This window comes from Prosopis cineraria, unplaced genomic scaffold (assembly GCF_029017545.1).
Source record: "Prosopis cineraria cultivar Desert tree isolate PC_DT_omini unplaced genomic scaffold, ASM2901754v1 PC15, whole genome shotgun sequence".
NCBI lineage: Eukaryota > Viridiplantae > Streptophyta > Magnoliopsida > Fabales > Fabaceae > Prosopis > Prosopis cineraria.
In genome coordinates, this window is record NW_026555346.1 from 4,882,309 (window position 1) to 4,908,351 (window position 26,043).

General features: G+C 37.5%; 2 protein-coding genes across 2 annotated transcripts; both read left to right on the forward strand.

Annotated features, from left to right (window-relative positions):
- The first annotated feature begins 1,413 nt into the window (after positions 1–1,413).
- On the forward strand, positions 1,414–5,136 carry LOC129294382 (receptor-like protein kinase 7). The gene is made up of 3 exons (XM_054932706.1): positions 1,414–4,209; positions 4,293–4,648; positions 4,765–5,136. Exons 1-3 carry the CDS (start codon positions 1,485–1,487, stop codon positions 4,801–4,803), a joined length of 3,120 nt encoding a protein of 1,039 aa, XP_054788681.1. The 5' UTR covers positions 1,414–1,484; the 3' UTR covers positions 4,804–5,136.
- Positions 5,137–8,731: 3,595 nt separating this feature from the next.
- Positions 8,732–12,243, forward strand: LOC129294706 (receptor protein-tyrosine kinase CEPR1-like). Its single transcript, XM_054933167.1, has 2 exons — positions 8,732–11,475; positions 11,607–12,243. The coding sequence occupies exons 1-2, from the start codon at positions 8,982–8,984 to the stop codon at positions 11,963–11,965; spliced, it is 2,853 nt and encodes a 950-aa protein (XP_054789142.1). The 5' UTR covers positions 8,732–8,981; the 3' UTR covers positions 11,966–12,243.
- Positions 12,244–26,043: the final 13,800 nt, after the last annotated feature.

Here is a 26,043-nt window from a genome sequence, read left to right on the forward strand (position 1 = left end):
AGAACATGCGTGGGTCGGGGTTTGTTGGGGCCAGCTGGGAAGATGCAATTTTGTCAAATTAAGGTACAATGTACATTTTTCTCTGCCAACAGGTACAATTATTTGATATCTTGCGTTGTTTTGCCCGCGTTACCGTAATATAATGAATATTGTGGAGGATATCATCTCTTTGTCACCTCACGGTCAACAAAATTAGGGAAAAAAATCCTCGTCACCGCACTGTTAATTCTAATATTTTGAGCTACCCAGCTTGTTTGAATAGTGAAAACAGATCTGCATTCAAACAAGTAACGAGCAACTCTGGACATCCTCCTCCTTTTTCATCGCTCATTTCTTAAACTTAATGCATGAACTAAAAAAATGCCCTAGTATATATGTTTCGTTGTTTTGGGACACATTATATGTTTCTTTTCTGTTGAATACACGCTCACATATAAAAGGGAGAGATGGTTAAGCATTCCATAATGTTCCCGACGCACGCACCCAGATGTCATACTAACTCGCTCACTTTAATTGGATGACTTTTTTCTCCCCTCGCATCTGCGCACAAGACGTTCTCCGTACACTATAATTCTAAGCAACACATTTGTCTGATCATTTTAATAATGATCCACGAATCAGGATGGTGTCAAACAGACGCGACTCAACATCATGTTTGTTGACTTGATGAGATTTTAAGTGGGTATATAATGACATGTGAAGATTCAATTAATCTGCGGCATCCGACGCGCAAGCATATTAAAGCATGAAAGGAGGAGTGGCAATCAATTTTTCGTCAGCTAGTGACATTTTCCACGTAATGTCTTGTCCTTTTATCATGCGTTCGCGCCAGATCTCACCAGTCAACCTCGGCGGCTCGCCTCTTCCGTGCTTCACACCGCCTCTTCTCCCCCGTTCTCACCCCAGCAATCAAAAATAAAAATCATTACATTTAAAATAGGTATTTCTTAAATAAACATAACCACGATCTTTACAGTTCCTTATTAACTCTCTCCTTCACGCCATTTAAAATAAAAAAAAATAGAAAACAAAAGCGCAGAGTTCGTCTTTCAGATTCGATCATGCTTGCTTGCTATTTCTACTGCTTTTCAAATTAAACCACGAGAAAAAGGGCTCGCTCTTCAATCACGTCAACAACATTGGAAACAAAATTCTGCAAAGGTTGACACAGTTAACACCCTCACCCTTGTTTTCAACTCTAACAACATGGCTAGCTAGACATTAATGACGTGTTCACAAACTGTTACGAAGAACTTTCTATCCAAAGGCTCAAACGGGGTCACTCTACTTAAGGCGGTAATCATTATCTGAAACTCCGAGTCAATACAAAACCATGTATTTTTTAAGTCTTAACACCACTCTCGGCCTCGCTGATGTTTTCTCCCAGCAAGGAAGCTACCTCATTGGAACACCGCATCAACTCAGTGATACTAGTTTGGCTTGTGAGCGAGAGTGCTTTAGGAAAAGTAGCATTAACCCCCACAATGCTTCATGTGAAATATATTTTAAAAAGAAAAAAAGAAAAGAAAAGAAATGGAGGGAGAAAGGGACCGACCGTTGTAACGAAAATACAAATTCAAGGGTATATCACTGTTTGCTGGAGCGCCGCTTCTTCTGTTGCGTCCAGTTTCACAATGTCTCCTTCCTTGCGTGCTCCTTCATCCAACATGTTCCTCCCTCTCTCCTATCTCTTCTTTCTCGTCTCCTTCCTCTCCGGTGTTCAATCCGACGACCGTCAACTTCTTCTCCCCTTGAAATCCGCACTCCATGAGTCAAACTCCCCCGTCTTTGACTCCTGGAATTCCACCAACCCCACCTGCCATTTCCACGGCATTACCTGCAACTCCGACGGTTCCGTGACGGAAATCGACCTTTCCTCTAAGAACCTTTCCGGGATTCTGCCTTTTGACTCCATTTGCCAGCTCCCTTCTCTCCAGAAGCTCTCGTTCGGTTTCAACTCCTTGCAGGGCAAAGTTGCAGAGGATTTGAGAAACTGTGTCAACCTAGTGTACTTAGACTTGGGAAACAACGACTTCTCCGGCCCGTTTCCCGATGTATCTCCGCTTAACCGCTTGCAATATCTGTTCTTGAACCAAAGCGGATTTTCCGGAACTTTCCCATGGAAGTCTCTGCTGAACATGACGCGTCTTGTGCGGTTAAGCGTTGGAGATAACCCTTTTCAACGTACACCTTTTCCAACTGAAGTGGTACATCTTACAAACCTCCAGTGGCTCTATCTATCGAATTGTAGCCTCGAAGGGGAAATACCGGCGGGAATAGGTAATCTCACTGAGCTTGTAAATTTAGAATTTTCCGATAATTTTATATCCGGTGAGATTCCGTCGGAGATTGGGAATCTTCGGAAGCTATGGCAGTTCGAGTTCTACAACAACTTAATAACCGGAAAATTTCCAATCGGCTTCAGAAATCTCACGAGCCTTGTGAAATTGGACGGGTCCATGAATCAGCTTGAAGGCGATCTTTCCGAGTTGAGGTTCTTGACGAATCTAGTCAGCCTGCAACTATTTGAAAACAAGTTAACAGGGGTAATTCCGCCCGAGTTCGGTGAATTTAAAGAACTCGTGAATCTCTCTTTGTACACTAACTACTTGAAGGGGTCCATTCCTCAGAAACTCGGCTCTTGGGCAGAGTTTGATTTCATCGACGTGTCGGAGAACATGTTGACGGGTCCTATTCCGCCTGATATGTGCGGCAAGGGAAAGATGCGGGAACTACTCGTGCTTCAGAACAAGCTCTCCGGGGAAATACCAGTTACTTATGAGAAGTGCACGACAATGATTCGATTCAGAGTCAACGATAACTTGCTTTCGGGGACGGTTCCTTCTGGAATATGGGGATTGCCGAACGCGGAGATAATCGATGTTGAACTGAATCGGTTGGAAGGTTCGATTACGTCAGATATCAAGAACGCGAAGGCCCTTGCCACTCTACATGCTAGGAAGAACCGCTTGTCCGGTGAGATTCCGAAAGAAATTTCGGAAGCAACGTCCATGGTGACGATTGATCTGAGTGAGAATCAATTTTCCGGGAAAATTCCATCGGGTATTGGGAAGTTGAAAAGTTTGAGCAGTCTTCATTTACAGAGCAACAGATTATCCGGGTCTATACCCGACTCATTGGGGTCATGCACTTATCTTAGTGATATCGAACTGGCGAAGAATTCACTCTCTGGAAATATCCCTTCATCTTTGGGTCATTTACCAGCTCTTAATGCGTTGAATTTGTCCCAGAACGAACTCTCCGGTGAGATCCCGGCGAGTTTCACACTCCTCCGGTTGAGTCTTTTTGATCTATCGAACAACCGATTAACAGGTCCAATCCCACAATCTCTATCCATTCAAGCTTTCAATGGTAGTCTTGATGGAAACCCAGGTCTCTGCACTCTCGACGGCATCAACACTTTCAGGCCTTGCTCTCCTCATTCAAGCATACCCAGAAACGTCCGTACACTCATCATTTGCTTCACAATAGCCTTGATCATGCTTCTCGCTTGTTTGGCTCTTTACATGAAGCTGAATAAGAGGGAGGAATATCGAGAACGCTCTTTGAAGGAAGAATCCTGGGACCTGAAATCCTTCCACGTGCTGAGTTTCACCGAGGATGAGATTCTAGATTCCATTAAGCAAGAGAATCTAATAGGGAAAGGAGGATCAGGAAACGTGTACAGAGTCCTACTCTCAAACGGTAAAGAACTCGCCGTTAAGCACATATGGAATATGGATTCCGCTGGCTGGAGGAAGAGCCGGACTAGTACTCCGATGATCGTGAAGCTAGACGGCAAGTCCAAGTCCAAGGAATTCGATGCAGAGGTGCAGACGCTGAGCTCCATAAGACATGTGAACGTCGTGAAGCTTTACTGTAGCATTACAAGCGAGGATTCTAGCTTGCTGGTTTATGAATATCTTCCAAATGGAAGCTTATGGGATCGGCTTCACACAAGTGGGAAGATGGAACTGGACTGGGAAAAAAGGTATGAAATTGCAGTTGGAGCTGCCAAGGGATTAGAGTACTTGCATCATGGGTGTGTAAGGCCAGTGATTCACAGGGACGTTAAATCTAGTAACATTTTATTGGATGAGTTTATGAAGCCCAGGATTGCTGATTTTGGACTTGCCAAGATTGTTCAGCCCAATATTGGCCAGGATTCCACGCAAGTCATTGCAGGAACACATGGATATATTGCTCCCGGTAAGTCCCCATCCATCATTTTCATATTCGAGCTCGTTATCACGTTTCTGTTTTTAAATTTGATGTTTAAATGTCCGATGCAGAATATGCATACACATATAAAGTGAACGAGAAAAGTGACGTGTACAGCTTTGGAGTGGTATTGATGGAGCTAATAACGGGGAAAAAGCCAATAGAAGCAGAGTACGGGGAAAACAAGGACATAGTGAGCTGGGTGTGCAGCAAGATGCAGAGCCAAGAGAGCATAATGAGCGTGGTGGACTGTGAAATACCAGATATGTATAAAGAAGAAGCTGTGAAGATGTTGAGAATAGCGATTCTGTGCACTACAAGGCTTCCAGCTTTGAGGCCTACCATGAGAAGTGTGGTTCAAATGCTTGAGGATGCTGAACCTTGTAAATTGGTTGGAATTCTCATTAGCAAAGACGGCTCTGAAAAGGTAATGCAGGATACTCACACACCTAAGCTCAAATGAAACACTTGAGAGTCTTCTGTTTTGGATTACCAGAGAAATCACCTCCCTACTTGACAGAAATGCAAATGCAAATTTTGCAGGCAGTACTAAGAAGGAACTCTTGTGAATTATTTAGCTAGAGATTATGTATGCATGTGTGACTTGCAATAAGAAGAAGCAGTTTCCAATAGAGGAATTAGGTTAGCATCCCCTTGTTTGACTCCTCTCTTCGGGAGAAGCTGTAAGGAGGCTTGTTACATTACAAAACGAGCTTTCAATTGGGGTAGTACATATTGTGTTTAATTGGTAATTAACAAACTCAGCTTTTATCTATCAGTTTAGAAGAATTTTAGCCAATCCAGACACTAATGGGATGACTTGTGACTGGGCAAGGACGAAGATAACTGTCCAAGAACACGTGTGAAGTAAATGTTTCCTCAAATCTGCAATAGTATTCCGCTTATTTGATTACATATTATGAATGCCTCTTTTAGTCTCAACCTTGATCGAATTGTTCCCGCCCATTGCATCCTTTGTGGTTCCTGGGAATAGTCGTATCGCAATTCTATTCCAGTCAATGAGGCAGAGAAAGAAGAGCCCGCAACTAATAATGTTTTGATTCCTTGTCGGTCAAACTTTGACTGTTTTTTTTTTTTTGCCCCCTTCGAAGTGAGTAAAAGAAATTATTGAAGGTGACTTGGACTCTGGAGCGGTTGTACCAGTAAAGAAAAACTCTGGACAGGCCGAAGTTTGCATTGGGCCGAAGTGCTCATCAAGTTATGGGCTGATTGGGCAGGAGAGGAATCCTACATCATTTATTCTACTTGTTTTGCCATGCGGCCTCCGTAGATCTTCTGGTTTGCATCCAATTCATGGGTGTTCAGTTTACAGAGACTGGCATTGTGGTGTTTAAACTGATTAGATTAATATGAAGCAAAAGCATGATGATGCTATCGAGAATAAAGCGAAGGAATTTCGGGGTTTCCACAGATTATATGACAAGTGCCAAGGAACTTGTGGGGGTAGAGAATAAAAAAGGTATGATCGCAGATCAGAATTTTGTGTAGATAAAATAAATAACTTTTGGAAAGGAGAGTGAGTGAGTGGGCATCTTTGCTTTGCGCTTCCACCATTGAGCACTCATCACAGGTTGGACTCCCCACCTTTCTTTTCTTTTTGGGCTCTCACAAACTCTCCCAGCTGTCCGATTCTGCCTGGGGGCTTACCAAATTCTTCATTTCTAGTGTAATCCTCCACGCTAATTGCTAATTTCTCCCAAATTTGTCATGATTAATGTAAACGGTGGATCTTTAATCGGTTTTCGGGTATGGAATTCTCGTTAGTCAACACAATACTGTCCTTTTGCGCGCATATGGGTTGGCTTCCAATTTAGATCCATATCACATGAATCAACGTAGTCATTTATTCACCTTTTGGTTAACCAACAAAAAAATCCTCTCTCTATAACTTGCTCTTTTTCAAACCCTAAACTTCTGTAGTGGGAAAATATTGAACAAGCCTTAAAAGGGTTAGCGGAAAAGAGGACTTGTTTAGTTAATGGTAACATCGTTCATCTCCACACCACTTGCTCATATGACATACAAACAAAACTCTTTTCCTTTTCCCTTATGTGCTGAGGGAGATGTAATCAGGGCTTTTGCGGCTGATATTATCATATATATTATTCTGAGGATAATGCATGAGCTTTTACCAACTATTTATACAGACATCAACATATGGTAACCATGCAATTACTTTGAACTATAATGAAAATGGTCCCCCCCAACTGAATGCCCATAACGTTATATATATATATATATATATCTTTCACACGGGAGTTAATCCAAAAAAAAAAAATAAAACAAGAACTAAAGTAATGCAAGCGGGAAAAGGAATTTTGCCTAGTCCACGTGTAGACGTACAGTATTGTAGAGATCAGATTCGTATTGATAATGGAAGCGTAGAATTGGCCTGTCTATGTTCATGCGAGTCTATGCCTCTATGGTGGTTCAATGTCACCTTTGCTGCCTTTTGCTTTTACATATCGAACACATATATATTCTCGTTTCAATTCCGAATTATCTGTGACCCAATCGAATCTTAGCTGGTTCCATTGCTGATGTCCAGTTGAATATTGGTGTTTTGAAAAAAAAGCAAAAGCCAGTGGAATCTACAGTAAAATCCACCCAGGCCAATAAAAATCTTTTCTTCTTTTATCATTATTTTTGGCTTGATGTCAACCACAATATAAAATATCTTCAAAAAATTTACTTGGTCTAAAATATAGAGTATTGAATAATTCTTATAATTATTTTTTCAACTATATTCTTATTTTGTTTATTATTCTTTTTGAAAAAAATCATGCATTAAAATTTTAATTACTATTATCAATACTCTTATATAAATGAGGATGTAGGTGAAAAGATGTGAATATTTTAAGAATATAAGATTTCAACTAGTAAATTACAAGTTTTCTTTTTATCTTTAATTAATGGGAGGAGCAAGTAGGGAATAGTGGCAAGCAGGGCATAAATGAGATGTAACTATATCTCACATGAAGCCATTAAACTTTATGAGTGTATATGTTCCGCCATGTTATGTCCTTTTCTCCCACAACCTGGCTATCTTTATTTCTACTTAAACTAAACTATACAAATGCTTGTTTTGTTCAAACCTTATATCAGGACCTGTTTATCTATTTTTCATAATATCTGCTAACTATTATAAAACTCAGAATTTGTATAACAGAATGAAACATGCTCACCGGCTAATTACACAAGGAATTGATTATTAAATAATCAACTATATATACAAGTATTCATTAAAATTTTCATGATGTGACTATACTGCTATAGTCCCTAATATAAGACGAAGTTTAAACCTTTTTTTGCCCTAAATATAAGGCACATTTAAAATGATTAATATGTTTTTTCAATTTTGCCCCCATTTTATTTATTGTCATTTAAAATTTTAAGCAATAATTTATTATATTATTAATAGTAATTATAAAGAAGTGTAAAATTGAAAAGTTATATATATATATATATATATTATAATTTCAAGATTGTAATTAATATTTTTTAATAAATATAAAGTTTATTAATTTTGTCAATATTAAATATCAGGTATATAAATTTACCTAACTGTTACGGACATCTGAACTTTTTAACATGGCCATTTAAATTTATATTCAACGTGTCAAAATTGTGAAGGCTGTGAGGGATGAAAGAAATTCTAGTACGCAACGAACATTTATTCCTTGGAAAATGTATGTCACTGCTAAAATTTCACTTACCTAAAATCGTTACGGAATAATTAAAGCTTGAAACCTTTTCAATTTCCTATAGAGAAACAGTAACGGGGTCATCCGGAATCCGTGAAAAGCAAAAAGGAAGTTACCCATTCGCTTATATAATCAATCTAGGTGGGAGGTTGGTTCTAAAATCACCCAAGTTAGCTTTCGGCAATGAAGGATTTACTTTTTTAAACTCACTCGATAATTTTCCGATTAGTAAATAATTCTTGATTATATTATGGTTTTAATTTACACGTGATGATCACAAGCTTTTCCAGGTTTGATCAAACCAAGCTGATGAGGAATTTTTTAGTTAAATTCCGTTGGGGTTAAAGTAACCTCAAATAACTAAATGAGACGTTAAGTGTTGCGTACAACACAGGGACACCCATTTTCAAGTGCATCCAAACCTTTGCTGAAGCAACGAACAAAGTAATTATTCTGAATGAAACTCGGTTCAATTAAGATCACTGAAACGGTATTTGTTCGTTTTAATTTATACCCGTCGGCGAAATCGCATTCTCATAATTAGTATCTAATTGCAGGTTTTGACTGAAAGGAATCCAACGGAAAAATACACAGACCATCGACATGCATGCCCATTGCCCACGGACTGGACCTGGTTGAAGGATTACAGACAAATGGATCAACAAGAGGTCGTGGTCAGTGAATAATGTGGTGTCCCGGGTCAGAAGTACTGTTTATTCTGCAACCTGTACGTAGGAGTATAAATTTGATCAGCCAGTGGGAACTTATAAGCCTCTTTACGATATATATGTGTGTGTGTGTTTTCAACTCTTTGCATATACGCATCAAGGCCTGCTTTTTGGTCACCAAGGCTATCTCTTTTCTGCTTCACCCGGCAGCGATCCACTCACCTTCACCCACCTCATGAGACACAACTAATTTCATCATATATACACCTCTTACTCGTCCCCTTCCTTGCAACATTAATAACCTTGAATACCCTGTACCCACTGTACTCGACTGTCCAGCTTTCCTCCTCATCCTCTTTTCCCCAAAATGGATCGTAAAACCATTTTCTTTCTTATTCTTGTTCCCTTGTCTTGTATTCCACTGGTCTTCAGTATTGATACCAATCCGTCTGAGTTTTTTGCTCTCATGAAGGAGTCTTTCTCCGGACACTACCCGTTCCGTTGGGATGTCACCGGAGGAAGACCTGTGTGCAACTTCACCGGGGTTGCCTGCAACAGCCAAGGAGACGTCATCAATCTTGACGTTTCCGGTTGGTCGCTCTCCGGGAACTTGCCTGAAAATATATGCTCTTTCTTGCCGGAGTTACGTGTTCTTCGTCTCAGCAATAACCGCCTCAAGGGAAACTTTCCTGACAGCATCGTCAACTGTTCCCGCTTGGAAGAGCTCAACATGAGTTACATGTTTCATGCTGGAAGGCTTCCTGATTTCTCCCCTCTGACATCTCTCAAGGTTCTGGATTTATCATATAACCTCTTCACAGGTCAGTTTCCCATGTCCGTGTTCAATCTCACCAGTCTCGAGGTCCTTACCTTCAACGAAAATGAAGGCTTCAACTTGTGGACGCTTCCCAAGGATATTTACAAACTCAAAAATCTCAAGTCTATGGTGCTCACGACGTGCATGGTGCAAGGTCAGATTCCGTCGTCCATAGGAAACCTTACGTCTCTTGTTGATCTCGAGTTGAGTGGAAACTTCCTCACTGGTCATATTCCTCCGGAGCTTGGAATGCTGAAAAATCTGCAATTTCTTGAGCTTTACTATAACAGTCTTGTTGGCGTCATACCTGAGGAGCTAGGAAATCTCATGGAGCTCAAAGACTTGGATATGTCAGTCAATAAGTTGACCGGCAACATCCCAGAATCTATATGTCGCCTTCCCAAGCTTGAAGTCATACAGCTTTACAACAATAGCCTCACAGGAGAAATCCCAGCTGTGATAGAAAACTCAACATCCTTGAGAATATTGTCTATTTATGACAATTTCCTGAGCGGTCACGTACCAAGAAATCTGGGCCAGTTCTCTGAATTGGTAGTTTTAGACTTGTCCGAAAACCAACTATCTGGTCCATTGCCAACGGGGGTTTGCAAGGGAGGTAAACTGCTCTATTTTCTTGTCCTGGATAATCAGTTTTCTGGAGTGCTACCAGACGTTTATGCAAAATGCTTCACTCTTTTAAGGTTCAGAGTAAGTAATAACCACTTGCAGGGTTCAATTCCTGGGGATCTCTTTGGCTTGCCACATGTTTCAATAATTGATTTGGGTTACAATAATTTTTCTGGTTCCATTTCTGAGTCCATTGGAAATTCTAGAAACTTGTCAGAGCTTTTCACACAGAGGAACCAGATTTCTGGATTCATACCTCCTACGGTCTCTCGTGCTACCAATCTGGTCAAGATTGATCTTAGTTACAACCTTCTGTCTGGACCTATACCTTCTGAAATCGGAAACCTGAAGAGGCTTAATTCACTGATGCTGCAAGGAAACAAGCTAAATTCTTCCATCCCCAGCACACTTTCCTTTTTGCAGTCCCTCAACGTTCTTGATCTCTCCAACAACCTCTTGAGTGGGACCATCTCTGAGAGTCTATCTGCACTCTTACCCAACTATATCAATTTCTCAGACAACTTGCTTTCTGGCCCAATTCCTTCCTCAATGGTGAAAGGAGGGTTATTAGAAAGCTTTTCAGGGAATCCTGGTGTCTGCATGTTGCCGATTTATGCTAACTCATCAGACCAGAATTTCCAAGTGTGTCCACAAAATAGCAGCAGAAAAAGGCCACGTGTCGTATGGGTAGGTGCAATAATTTCAGTAGCTTTGATCATCATTGGATTTGGAGCTGTATTGTTTATAAGACGTAGGCCTGCCAAAGATAAGGCTAGTATGGAACAAGATGATGAGTCACTATCTTCTTCATTCTTCTCTTGCGACTTGAAGAGCTTCCACAAATTAAATTATGATCGGCAGGAGATCATAGAGGCCATGGTGGATAAGAATATAGTGGGATACGGTGGATCAGGGACAGTGTACAAGATTGAGTTGAAGAGCGGTGAACTTATTGCAGTGAAGAAGCTATGGAGTCGATCATCAAAGGATCCGGCTCAAGAGGACCGCATGGTTCTGGACAAGGAGTTGAAAAATGAGGTTGCGACCTTGGGAAGTATAAGGCACAAGAACATAGTCAAACTGTACAGCTACTTCACGAGCTTTGACTTCAGCTTGTTGGTTTATGAGTACATGCCAAACGGTAATCTTTGGGACGCCCTGCACAAAAGTTGGATCCATTTGACTTGGCCTACTCGTCATCAGATAGCACTAGGGATAGCACAGGGCTTGGCATACCTCCACCACGATTTGCTTCCGCCAATTATTCACAGAGACATCAAGTCTACTAACATCCTCCTGGATGCTCATTATCAGCCCAAGGTTGCGGATTTTGGAATCGCCAAGGTGTTACAAGCAAGAGGAGTCAAAGATTCCACCACAACTGTTATTGCAGGAACCTATGGTTACTTAGCCCCAGGTAATAGTTAATTAATTCTCTGGCCTAAATCATTTTGAAGAAAACATCTGTTAAATTAAAAGACCCTATAATATCAATAACGTTTACTTTCAATGCATATTTGACTCCACGTGTTTTCATGGGTCTCACAGAATATGCATATTCATCGAGAGCAACAACCAAGTGCGATGTCTACAGTTTTGGGGTGATTCTGATGGAACTGATAACCGGAAAGAAGCCTGTGGAGGTGGAGTTTGGAGAGAACAGGAATATCGTATACTGGGTTTCAAACAAGGTAGACAGCAAGGAACGAATTAGTGAAATAATAGACAAGAGATTATCAGGATTATTCAGTGAGGAAATTATACAAGTGATTCGAATTGCCATTAAGTGCACCTACAAGTTGCCTGCTAATCGGCCAACCATGAAAGAGGTGGTTCAGCGACTTATTGATGCAGACCCATGCAAATTCGATTCCGGCAAGTTGTCAGACATGACCCATCCCATATAAATAACAAAGACTGTCACCACAATAAATTTATGATTAAGTGATGATCTTAGAAGGGTAAAGGGGGAGAAATTTGACCACTAGTGCTAGATCAGAAGTCCCTCAGACTTCCCCTGAGGGACCCATTGGAGAGTGCAACTTGTATTATCTTTCCTATGCAAAAGTGGTCTGTAGAATCCGTGACTCCGACTCTCTGTCTTTGTTGCTGCTTCCCTTTCTGATGTATGTTTAATCTTGTAAACAATTATTAGTAGTAATGCCATGGCACTTTTTTCATATAACAGTACAGAATCCATATTTCATAGACCCACACCTGATATCGTTGGCCAACTTGCTTTGAAAGATTGCGATGGAATGAGGCATAATTTGGTGAGGGGACTGAAAGATTGCGACTCCCTTCTGAATATTAAAAAGAAGATTATATATATAATTAAGGCACATTTATACGCGGAGGGTCCCTTACGAAGCTTTCAATCAGCAAAGGTAAATGGGAAAATCGATTGAGAAGATTCATGTCCCCATTTTAGGTTGGAAAAAGAGTAAAAAGCAATAATGTGGTTCAAGTTTTCAATTATTTTCTTCCTCTTTCTTTCTTCCTTCTAGCGGAGACTTGGATTGTTTTTTGAGAAATATAGTGAAGCGGGCGTTTGGCGAGAGAGGGGCATCTTCCATGTCTGACCGTAGATAGTGAGACACGAATCTCCACTCACAAGCTCAAATATGCTTGATTAGTTTATTACAGAAAATTTAAGTGAGGTATCAGAGTATTCCATTGTCACAAACACTAGCTTATTGCACTAATAAATAATGTCGCTACTGCTATGCGTGATCATATGCTACATGGTCAAAGTAGCAGTATATATTTCCGAGCAGAAAATTACATGTAATTACGCTACGGTTGTCTAAACTATAAATCACTGAGGGAAACCCAACACTTCATGCGTGAATAATAAAGAAAAGATCAACTGTATGCGATTAAGCTTTTATGATGGGTCTAAACTCTAACAAGGGAAAATTATATTGTAAAATTAAAGCACGAAGCACAGGTACATACATATACGGACGCATAATTGTTTCCTTTATATGCATGTTCACGTTCACACGTGCGGGTGCAACTCCCAATCTATTATTATGTCTTTATGAGTGGGATGGTAGGGTCACCTTTGGAGGATTGGGATTCAGAAAGACAGAAAGAAAAGAAATAAATTATTTCTTTTCGAGCGGTGGAAAGCCCATAAAGAAAAAGTAAGAAGCTTCGATAATAACAACTTTTCAATGTCAAGACAAGAGGATCAAAGCCTGCTTTGACCAGTTCACTGTGGCAAAGAAGCTCATAATTTCGCCGCAAGTACATGCAAAAGGGCGAAGAGTAGAGGCACAAGGACACCAGCATAGAAAATTGTCAGGCGCATATTCTGTATCGTATATCATCTTTGTTCATAAAATCTCAGACATCATCTTGGCCCAGAAAGGAGGAATACATGATATTCACTATTTCGATCAACCAGGAGGCGCCGGGGGGGAAGGTTATTATATTGATGTTTTGGTTCCGGAATCACGTACTTCATTGCCTGTAATTAATCGTAGAATTGGAAACTCTGGTTTAAGCATGGACCCAGGGCATCATCAAGCTGATCAAATGCGATGCACTAGGAAGAAAATTGCCAATCAGACCAGCAAATATGGACACTACACGTTTCATTATTTGCTAAAATAATGTAATAATCTCAAAGTGCCATCCGCAATCAATACGACCAGGTTGACATCTTTGGATATAATGCCCATTTGAATCACTCCAAAATTGAATACGCCAACCTCACATTTTATTTGAGACTTCAAGATATTATCCGTCCTAATTGTTCGCTCACTTTGAGAAGAAAATTAGTGGCGCACCCACATAAAGGGAATTTAAAATGGGACTGAACTTTTTTCCACAATACATTTCTTTCGCTCTCGCGAATTCACAAACACGGAATGTGCATTCCAGATCAAAAACAAAGAGCATGGAATGCGCATGGCTAGTAAAAACGTGTCATTAATTCAGTGTCCAGTCGCAATGTCGCATGATGCGTCCTTGAAATGATTCTTGGATTCATTGCTTAAAATCTTAATTTTCCTTTGTTATAAGCCCCATATTTCCTAAAAGTTTGAGGCCCAGTCCAGATTTGAATTATGGACCCAAGGCTTTGAAAAAGCTCCAAACTTGCCAGCTCACACTTCTATTGGAAGATGACATTTGAGGACCTTCACGGCATACAGATAAGAATTTTCAATTTTGGAAATTTTTTCAGTCCAGACATTTTTTTTAGAAATTTTTTTTAAAAATAAAAATCTTATGTTAGAATTAGTTAAATAACATCAAAAAATACAACTTTCATAAATTATAGATGAGCTTCTTGAATATTTTAAAATATAGCTCATTCATAAAATTAATTAAATGCATTTTTTCTTTTTTTATCTTCAGAATAAATTTATTATTAAAACATAATATATTTGATTTAAATAATTTTTAACTAATTGGATCTTTTATCTTTATCATCAAAAATCATACTGTATATGCTCTCTTTCTAATTTATCATCTTTAAATATTTTTTTCATCAAATTTTTTGATCTCATTTTTTTGAATCATAATATTCATCTCTCATATAGCATTTTTTTATTAGAATTGTTGATTTGATTTGTTTGGATTACCATCTTCATTGCAGAGCTCTCTCTCTCTCTCTCTCTCTCTCTCTCTCTCTCTCTTATTTTTTCCAAATATTATGAAGAGGACCTTAGATATTAAAGAGAAAATTTTATTACTGATTTGCGATGCTACATTATTAATATATGGTTGTATCTCAATGATAAATAAATTGATAAGTTTTTACTAACGTGGCTTATATATCAGTAATCCATAATAGTATATCACTGCTCTACTATCGTAGATCAATATAACCAGACAATCAAATATAAACTTGTTTATTAGTAATATACAATCGTATATCAATTATATAGTATCACAGATCAATAATACGAAAAATATATAATCATTTATTCAAAACAGGTTAAACATAGTCCACAAAAAATTTTAAACTCTTAGCTTATTATAAAGAATCAAATACTTAAACTAATAAAATAAAAAATTATGAATCTATAGCTCCATTTCCCCGCTAGAGTGCTCTATTTTGTCGAGTGCCATCAATATATCTCACCATGCGTTTCTCTCTCTCTCTCTCTCTCTCTCTCTCTCTCTCTCTCTCACCATTATAACTATGGCTCACTCACACTATTTTGCTATCTCGTGTTCGTCTCTCTTGTGTCAAGTTCTTTCTCCTCTCTCGCACTTGTCTCTCTCATTCCAGAGATTTTTTTTTGTTTTTAAATCTCCTGGTATTTGAAAAAAAAACAAATATTAAAAAGACAACTTTGTAAATTAATTATGGTTTAAATATTAAAAAGGTCATTTTTAAAATTTAAGAAAGGATAGGGTATTTCTTTTATCTAGTCTTATAATATGGGTTATCTGTGCAAAAGCCCTTTAATTTTTTTAGTACTTTTTAAATTTTAGTATAGAGAATTTAAATTTTTCAATTAAATCTGAGTACTTATATATTCAAAAAAAATCAAGTTAGAAGAATTTTAATTTCAACCAAATAGTACCATGATGATTTTTTAGAATATTTAAGAATGTATGGTCTTTGGTTGAAATAATTATTTTCAGAAAGTTCGTAAATGTCACTTTGCAGCGAACATGAAAAGGGAAAATAATAATTAGGAATCCCATAAGAATATTAATGATATTTATAGATTGTGAATTATTGCAATTTCAATAATAAACTATGGTACTTACTTGTAATTAAAAAAAATATAAATAGCTAATTGAAAAACCTATTAAATACCTTGAATTATTTATAATGTTAGTTTGGAATTTATGAGAGTTAACTATGAAATTCTTTTTTATTGTCAATATACAGATAAATTATTCAAAAATTAAATAAATATATTTAAAATTTTTTATAACATTGATTAGAATTTATGAGAATTAGTTGTGAATTTAAAATCAATCACTAAAAAATAATTTATTACAAGCATGAATAACAATTTGTTATTGAGATTTCAAATTCACGGATATATAATTGTTATTAATATTAATGTTCGATCTGTAGTTGTCATCTTTTCACATGGAACGAAAAAACGGGGTGGGGATTTTGAAGGGGATTGGGAAAGGGAGTGGTTGAGTAGAAAGCTTTTTGAGAAAGAGGTGTGACATTAAAGACGAAAAATAAATGGTCATGAAGAGCATTTGCGTGTGTTGGGAATTACCATAAAAAGGCACAAGACAAGCTGGATTGGGCGAGACATGGAAATGGTAAAGACCTCGCTCATTGGCTTCGTCCTACACGCACACATCTTTCTGGTTGGGATACTCCATTCATTCATTCATTCACGACTCAACAGTTAGCAAAGGACGTGCCAACGTTTGAGCATGTGGTTCGGTTACCATATAGCAAACGCTTTATTTTCTGGGGACCATCATCCCAAGCCCTCGACACTCCTCGCATTCAATGCCGTTTTTCTAGATTCCATTCCTCTCCCCAGCCACTCCCCCTCCCGTCAATTATTCCTCTTCCACTTTTTCACTTTCAATTTTTTTTTTTTTTTCAAAAGAGAGAGGGGCAGAAGCAGCCAAAGGAGCAGTTGCGTGGCGTTGAAGGCAAAGCGCACGAGAACAGAGAGAAGCAGACTGCAAATAAAAAACGAAACAGCTTTGGAGCGTGAAATGACAGTATGAGTACTAATGCATGGAGTAATATGCTCCGATAAATTACGCGAGAGGGGCAGCCCTCTGTTTCATTTCCACTTTTTCCCTGGCAATTGCTCATCCCTTCCATCTGAAATGCTTTTACTCATTCACTTTATTTTCTATACATGAAAAAAGCAAGAGGTAGAAAGTGAAAAGGTGACGTCATTTGACAGTAAAATTCTTGGAGACTGGCATTGTCTGTTTGATAAATTTGTAGAGTTTCGAGGCGAGAGGGCCAAATAAAGAGAAGCAGCGATGGGAGTCCGAGACAGGACACGCCAAACGGTGACCGTTTCCACAAACAGCAACTCACAGGGAGTTGAAAAACGCCTTTCACACGTCCCCCTCCCTCCAATCCTCTAAAGCCCCATTCCTCTTTCCCCCCGCCAATCAACATTTCTCTTTACTCTCCCTCCCTCCTCCCTCCCTCCCTCCCTCCCTCTCTCTCTCTCTCAAGTCCTTCCCACAGTTCAGAGGGAAGCAGGCAGGCGCCTTTTGGCTACCATTTCGCTTTTCAATGGCCGTCGACGTCGACGATGACGACGTGATTCTCTCCTCCGTTTCATGCAATCTTCGCCATCATGTTCTTCCTCCCATAGACGCACCGGCCTCACCGTCCCTTTCTAACTCCGTTCTTCGATGACAGCTTTACAATGCGGCTTCTTGTGTTCTCTTCTCACTTCTTCTTGGGTCCTCAAAGGCAGACAGGATGGAGCCAGGCAATATATATTATATTATATTTATGTTAAAATATACTCCGTCTCTTTTCTTTTCTTTTTTCCATCACAGGCTGCTAAAAACACTTTTTCCCCCTTTGCGTTTTATCCTTTGTTTATTTTTTGTTCTACTACTTTCCCCACTTTTGTTTTGCGGCAACCTGAGACCTTAAACGAAGACAGAGGAGAGCATACGATTCGTCATCGATCTGGGTTTTTGTTATTCTACACTGAAATGCCAAGAACAGGACGGTACAGGGAGGATTTTGATGATTCGTTTGACTTCCACTTTTTTGTATCCTTGATGTTGTACCCATTTTCCATAGCTAATGATCATGGCGATGAAAATTTTATGTGCATATGTGTTTCTTCATTTTTTTTCCTATACAGTAATTTGTCCCATCAACTCACCGTTCTTTGATCCGTTTTTTTTTTTTGTCTATTTTTGTTGCTTTTCACATGCTTTGCGTTTATGCTTCTTTAGTCCGTCTTGTCTTGTGGGGCTGCACGGTCCAAGATTATTATTTTGTGGGTTTGTTGGAGACGGTGAGGGCTTGTCAGTTAAAGATTAAAAGATAACTAATGATTAAACGATTCCTTAGAGCTTTAAGTACCGTTTCAGAATAGTGTTTGTCAGTTGTTTTTTCATTCTGCGGGTATAGTGGATGCTGGACGGAGATAGGACCAAAAACAAAAAACAAAATCATGTGGTGGGTGTGATCAAATAATGAGTCAGGGAGCATATTGGACTTGATAGGATCACTGTTTCACTTTTACGCATTAGTGGAGCATCCTCGGCATGATTTGACTCAAGTGGGACTTGCATGACCTTGTTCTTCGTGAATTTGTCTGACGAGGGCCTGACGATGACTGAACATGTTCAGAAGGGTAGATATAGTCTATTTTATTCCCTACAGTGTGATTGTAATAAGATACTTGGATTAATGCAGTTATTTTCATTAATCAGGCGTTATCAATAAAGGTATATGAATCTAGGGATATCTTTACCTCAAAGCAGTATTAAGGTTCATGATTATGACGGCATATCAATAGGATTTTAATCAGTTAGGAAATTTACCCTTTTCTTGCGATATTCTTTAAGGTTTTTGGGTCACATCGTGCACTTCTATACTGGATTGTGGTGGTAGCTCTTAGGAAGATTCAATGTCTGCCCACCTTGGAGCTGTTTTCGAAGCATCCATCTTGAGGGAATTGTGAGCAATAAAACTACCAATTGTTACAGTGCTTTAAACCTCGGTAAGTTGCCCCATGTTACAGATCATCTTGTAAAGGTTCATGAGTAAAAGATTGCGTTTTTCTTTATTGATGTATTTTTTCAATGGAAGCTGTGCAGTCAAATCTATGCATTTAATCATGAATAAATTATTTACCTAAAGAAAAAAGTAGAGTGAATTTTGCACCTCATCACTACCTCATTACTGTATAAATTATATTGTGTGTGGCAGGGGATCAAATTTGACCATCATATTGCAGCTTTGAACATGTGAACTCTTACCAAGAATTGATGCTGCAACAATGATGTCGACCAAATTCTCACAAAATTCTCGCTCATGATAATTTAGATTTCCCCAATTTTGCGTCAGAATCACACGGAAAAGAATAACAAAGATATACTCTGCTTTGGTATTTTCTTGTTATCACTTTGCCTGCAACTTCGTTACATAATTTGTGAAATTTGAATTGAATTATCTAGGAATAATCAATTTTTCATTTTAATATCTTTAATTCATCTAAAGGTTTACATGGAACTGGTCAACATCAGTTCTTTGAAAGGTTTAGATACTTGCATTTGCAATTTGGTGAAATTTGATCCCTTCTGTCACAACATATAATTTATAATCCTAGGGTTTTGCTGAATTTCCAGTTTCTAAAGTGTTGTTAGTAGTAAAAAGGTTGGGATTTGTATACACACCCTTCATTGGAGAATATCTTGCTGGAAGAGATGTTATTAGAGAGGAATCCTTGTGCAAATTTCCCCTTCTCGGTGAGTGATGCACGTTGGGAGAAAACTTAATGCCTAAAAAATACTGAAGCAATTCTTAATTTCAATATTAGTATCAATTTGATATGCAATATACTTCTATAATTCACGATTCCTGCAAATGGCCTGGGTACTTGAAAGTTTAAAGTTCAAGATGGGATAGAGAGACTGGAAAACTGCTTGTTCCAAAATGCTGCCTATAAAGTCTGTTCAGTGCAAGTTGACCAATAATTAAAGAATATCACGTCTTGAAGCCTTGCAAACAACTTCACAAGATCTGAGCAGACAAATCCATGTTGTCTTGCTGGTAATTCGCTCCTAGAACTACGGGCATAGTGGAGTTAATATCTAAAATAAATACTGTGAAGAGAAGCATGGAATTCAATTGTGTTTTGAGCATCAAATACTACTTAATGGAAAGCTCCATTTTCAAATGCAATATTTCCGTTGCAGATTAAGAGGACAGGGAATCATGCAAGACTTTGGTCGATCGTGTTTAGATTTTTTTGGTGGAATTGCTTAAGTTTTCACTTTTGCAAGCGATAAGAATGGTCTGTTTAACTATTACTTTTTTCTATTTTCATTTATTCACTTTCTTATTGATTTGCTGTTATATGTATTCTTTTAACAACTAGTTACTGGAAGAGTTAGAGTTTAATGAAATATACAGTTGTGTCAGACTCCACATAATTTATTCCTTGTTGAAGCAATTGTTAGAATTATGTGTAATGACAGTGTAGTGCAGGATCCCTAAATTCTGCTGTTTCAGCAAAAGTAACTACCATAGTATCAAATTCTTTCAGTTCCAGGATTTGTTTACTCCATATTTACATAAGCAATTTTCGTGGATCATGATCTTTTTATTATACGTGCTGGTATTGGCATGTGTCCTGACTTTTATAATATACGAGAGTAAATTTTTGTGGATCATGATCACGATTTACTCTCGTCATGTATAAGTTTCCCGAATAAGTCTTGAATATGAACTAGAATTTCCAGGACTGGAGATTGGCGCAATCCCTCTGGGTCATTCTGTTTTTTTTTTTTTTTTGGATAATGCAATCCTGTATCTTCTTGGTAAACCAATTTTTAATATTGAGATGGATGCTTTCTTTTTGTCTTGATGTCTTGTACTTTGACATGACTGACATCTGCACTTTATTGCTTGCTGCTATTCTAAAAAGTAACCCTTACTCTTTGAATTTTATTTTAAAATCTGCTGGGCATTGTCATAAAGATAATCAGTCTGATAGATAAAGATTGCTTATTGTATTGGAAACTCTGTAGTTGAAACATACATCACCTTTCTAGTGTTTATGATGGGATCCTGATTTCTCCACAGGTAAACGTTGATTGGTGGTATTAGTTTCTTCCGTTCTTACCACATGCATAGCGCGTTTTGTAGTGTTTTGTCATCTCTTACCAGTATTGTTGCAAAAAATGTACGCTTGAAATATCAATCTGTGATACTCTAGATGCAACATCTTTTGAATTGGAGATGATGCACATAGTTGGATTTTAGTGTGGCATCAATTGCCAACCTAACTGTGGTCCCAAGAGGTGACCTGGTGAGGTGTACAGAGTTGTGTGTGATCTTCAACTTTGTGGAATTTTCTTTTGGAAGATCACGAGTTTGATGTCACGCATGCCAGACTTGAATTTGTGTTTTGGGAGGATATGGAGGAAGTGGAGTTTAGAATGGCTCCTGAGGACCTTGGTATTTTGGAAAATGCAGACTGCTGAGAGAGAGAATGGTGGTGGAGATGAATGTTAGGGAACAGTGCTAAGAAACAGATATCATCTTTTGTACTTTATGATCCTCATCGTCAGTATGTGCAGCCTCTCGAACCAAAGTTAATAATCTAGCTGGCTCTTTGATGCCTCGGTTTGATTCTGTTAACGGAGAGTGGTAGATTCGGCTCCTTTGTTGAGGAAAGCGAAGTGCTTCATCGCCTTTAATTCTTTAATCAATCTGTTGATTGATTATTTTGTTTCAGAAGCAAAAATCATTTCACGCTCCTCAGGTAATTCGGTGATTGAATCATAGCACTGCCCCGTCTCAATGCTTGATTAATTGATATCTGCTAGCTAGGTGGGTCATCATTTTCTCGAACATTTAGGCCACAAAAACACAAGGTCCCAGCAGTGTCTAATCCTTTGGACGAGATTATTCTATTCAACATCTCAATTTTTTTTTTGATAAAAAATTCTACATCTCTATTTTAATTATTCTATTCAACATCTCAATTTTCTTTTTTGATAAAGAATTCTATATCTCTATTTTAATTATTCAAGATTATTCTATTCAACATCTCAGTATGATTCAATGAAAGTTGGCCGTTGGGGCACTTTTCTACTGTATGCCCCATGTACTTTGTAGGGTGAAACTAATGATGTGGAAAAGAGCTAGTTTTATCACTTAAATGTTCTAGATTATATGGCTGTAAAACTGCCACACAGGAATACACTAAAACTCCCTATTGAAAATAGTAGGCAAAATCCCATGATATTAGTCACCTGAGCTCAAGCGCATTGTTATATAATTGCAATAGCAAAGCAAGAAATCCAGATCAACATTGACTTTGGAGTCCAGCACAATTGACCTTTAGTACTACTTAATATACAAGTAAATACATTGAGATTATATAATACGTAAAGAATAAATAAATAAAGAATAATAGTTCTAGTTAGATAGTTAGTTGTTAGGACTTGTTGATAAGGGTCTATATAATGTTCAATATAAGTAAGATATTATGTTTACTTTGAAAAATCTAGAAATATATTCAATTCTCTTTCTACTTTTGTTTCCTTTTTCTCTCTTTTCTCTCTCATCCCTCATCTTCCTTACCTATTTTCCTCTATTTTCTATCTTCTACTTAAGTGTGAGCAATATTTTTAGATCAGTGACACCCTTAAAGCATGAAAGGTCATGATGGCCAGTATTTACTTGGATGAGAAAGCCTTCTCATGGCATCAAGCACTTATGTGTGAAGAAAGGGACACGTGATGGGATGGACAAACTATGTAGAAGACATACAGAAAAGGTTTAGACCTCCCTATAAGGCTCCCATGGTTGAATTGATGCATTTACAACAAACAGGATTGCTAGCCAACCATGACGACTCATTCAATGAGATCACGTGCAAGCTTGACTTATCAGAAGACTACTTGGTGCAGACTTATCTTGAGGGCCTATAAGAAAACCTCGCTTGGTTTTTTAGGTTATTAAAGCTGACCATACTACAAATTGCTTTAAGTCTAGCTCATTTACAAGAAATTCACATCGAGAAGTTAGGTGAAGAGTTTAACTTGCTCGATGAAGGTAAGGGGGAAAATCAACTTGGTTTGGCCATCTCTACCCTTCTCCTAACATATTACATATATCAAGTAAAGGGACAGATGTGAAAATAGTAGCTAGGGGGAATAGGTCTCATCTTGTTAAGGGTAAGCCTTCTAAGGACATCCTCATTAATCCACAATTAATTTCAAAATTGAGGTAATCATGAGATTGATATAAATGGATTACCAAGTTTATAAAATTTATATAAATGAGATCTCAAGTTTTTAACACTTAAAATGTTATAAAATCATTTCATAAATTAAAATCAGAGTAAAACATATATACCAAAGCATAAACATCATACAAGATATGATAACATCAAATTAGTGTCAAAAGAGTAAAAACAATGATTCTAGCACAATATGTAGTGGCATAAGTGGTGTAAAATGCAGAATCCATGAAAGCTGTCATAGGAGATTTTTTGGCCAAACTTCTAGCGCATCTCATTTCTTTATGCAATGTTTAATTGAGGTAATCTAAGTGTCAATAGAAAGCTTTCTCCAAACTCTAGCTAATAATATTGGTTTTACATTCAAATCATTTCTCAATGAAAAGTTGAACACCAAAATAAAAATTCACTCATTTTTGTTTTCAAAAGATAACTAGGGTGTCAAAAATTACAACCAAGTGTCATAAGCTCAACCAACCCTAAACCACACTTAATAAAATCTATGTAACACACTACAACATTTCAATATCATCCACAACACATTTTTAATACTCAACCCTTTAATTTCAAAAATGATAAAGGGAGTATCAATCATGTAATTCCACATTTAAATCACCATCATTCACAAATATATTCACTCCTTACTTATACAAGTATTTTGACTTATTTAGATTTCATATTTGATTCACATACAACCTAAGGCCCAACATACACAACTTAGATTAGGAATTAAATAGTGTAAGTAAGCAAAAATATACAATCTTCTAGTTGACATTATCAAGATAAATTATACACATCAACTTTTAAATAAACGAGGCCTGTAAATTTAGGATAAAAATCCTATGCCTCTAACTATTTTCCTTGATCCTATCTTAATGAATTAGCACTTGTAATATTAAAAGAGAGAGAGAGAGAGAGAGAGTAAATATAACCACTTAGTAACCAAGATTAATCTAGCCTATATAAATGCAAGTTAATTTAATCATACTTATGAAAATGATATATTCAAATTAAACATATTCACATATTAAACCATCCAATTTGTATATTCAAAAAATCAACAATCATGTAATATTAGAATATTTAACATGCAAGGGTCACAACACTAACAAACAATGTGCCCTTTATAAAACGTGCAAAACTACAAAAATAACAACCATGTGGTCATATAATGATATGCATGATTAATGTTAACTTTATACCCTCTTAATACTTTTAATATAAAATCAGTGGCTATTTAGTGGGATTTGTCCTTGTCATTAGATTACCTAAGCCTTCTGCTTGTGAGAAGCTGCCTAGCCAAGATTACTTCACTTACTTTTGAGTCACAGTTTTTTCCAATACTAATAACCATGAGGTGTCGTTTCCCTAATCTAATCTCATCATGAATTGATGGAGACTAGTTAAGTTCGAGACCCTCGATAAATAAGTGAGATGGCAGGACTATGTAGAAGGCATAAAGAAAAGTTTTGGACCTACCTTTAAGGCTCTTATTGCCAAATTGATGCGTCTATGACAAATAGGGACTTTGGATTACTACAACAACTTAGTCAATGAAATTGTTTGCAATCTTGACCTAACAAAAGACTATTTAGTGTAGACTTAACTTGAGGGCTTACAACATAAGCTTGCTAGGCTCATTAGGTTATTAAAGACCACTACACTACAAAACGCTATAAGCTTAGCTCATTTACAAGAAATTCACGTTCAGAAGTTAAGCAAAGAATTTAATGTGCTTGACAAGAGTAAAAAGGATAGATTGCATTGGTATGGTCTTCCTTGCCTTTCTCTTAACACATCGCATGTATTGAGTAAAGGGAGAGATGTGAAAACAGTAGCAAGAGGTAATGGTTCCCATTTTATTAAGGGTAAGATTGATCTTTCACCAAAGTACCATTCCTTTTCATCGACGAATGGATTTACTTTCTTTGCTTTGTCGATTGCAAGTTCTTCTTCAAACCCTAATTCAAAAATATTAAGGAAATTAAACCAAGAAGAGGTTAATCTTTGGTCAATGAATCTTTGTTTCTATTGTCACAAGCCATTCTTTAAGGGTCTATATAAGATCCGATATAAGTTAGATATTATGCATAATGTGAAACCAAAAATATATTTAGTCTTGTTTCTATCTTTATTTCATTTTCTTTGTTTCCTATTTCTCCTCTGTTATATTATGTTTCTCTCTTTTTCTTCTCTCTTAATCTCTTTTTACCATATTAGTGGTATCAAAACTAAATTTCAATCCTTAGACTTGTGAGTTATGGGCCCACCATGCTTCCACCTGTGATATAGAAGAAATTGAAGATACCAGGCAATAATAAGAGAGAGATCTTTTGGCGGTGGGAAGGAGTTTTCTCCACATGCAAGTTGCTAGTTTGCTCATTCTATTTGTTTTTTTAGTTATTTTCATTGAAGGGTTCTAATTGTTGCATCCTTGAGGTCAAGGGCTTTTTAGGGGAAGGTATTGATATGTAAAAGAATAAATAAATAAAGAACAATAGTTTTAGTTAGTTAGATAGTTAATTATTAGGATTTGCTGTTAAGGGCCTATATAAGATCTAGCAAAGTCAGATATTATGCTTAATGTGAAAAACCCCAGAAATATATTCAGAGCTATCCTGTCCCTTTATTTCCTTTTTCTCTCTCGTCCTTCATCTTCCTTTCCTATTTTTCTATTTTTTTTTCTCCCCTATCTATCTCCTACCATATCATTATATAACAATTCTATATTAGTATGGCTAATTTGTAAGTCAAGGAAGCTAATAAAAATATTACCTACCACCATGATGGATACAAAGCAGCAAGCAGGGTGTTTCCTCCCATGATATAAATTCTCTCCGAAAATTTGTTTATTTTTATTTGGAACAACTGTGTAAATTAATTTTGACCCCGGCTTTCTTGTAATCTTTCATTATTGGCCCTTTTCATGTTTCACCTTGTACATCCGTCCCTGCCTACCAATTTAACTTTTCTCTCGCAACTTGAGCTGGAAAAATCTTTTACCCCATTTGAGAAGTCTCATTAATTTGGGTGGGGAGAGAAATTGTTCACCATACACATCACAGTGA

Excerpts from the sequence above, each read along its gene's own strand:
- LOC129294382 (XM_054932706.1), top strand. The coding sequence starts at position 1,485 with ATGCTTCATGTGAAATATATTTTAAAAAGAAAAAAAGAAAAGAAAAGA. Across the intron at positions 4,210-4,292 it reads ACATGGATATATTGCTCCCG|AATATGCATACACATATAAA; the intron begins GTAAGTCCCCAT and ends TGTCCGATGCAG. Across the intron at positions 4,649-4,764 it reads GCAAAGACGGCTCTGAAAAG|GCAGTACTAAGAAGGAACTC; the intron begins GTAATGCAGGAT and ends CAAATTTTGCAG.
- LOC129294706 (XM_054933167.1), top strand. The coding sequence starts at position 8,982 with ATGGATCGTAAAACCATTTTCTTTCTTATTCTTGTTCCCTTGTCTTGT. Across the intron at positions 11,476-11,606 it reads CTATGGTTACTTAGCCCCAG|AATATGCATATTCATCGAGA; the intron begins GTAATAGTTAAT and ends TGGGTCTCACAG.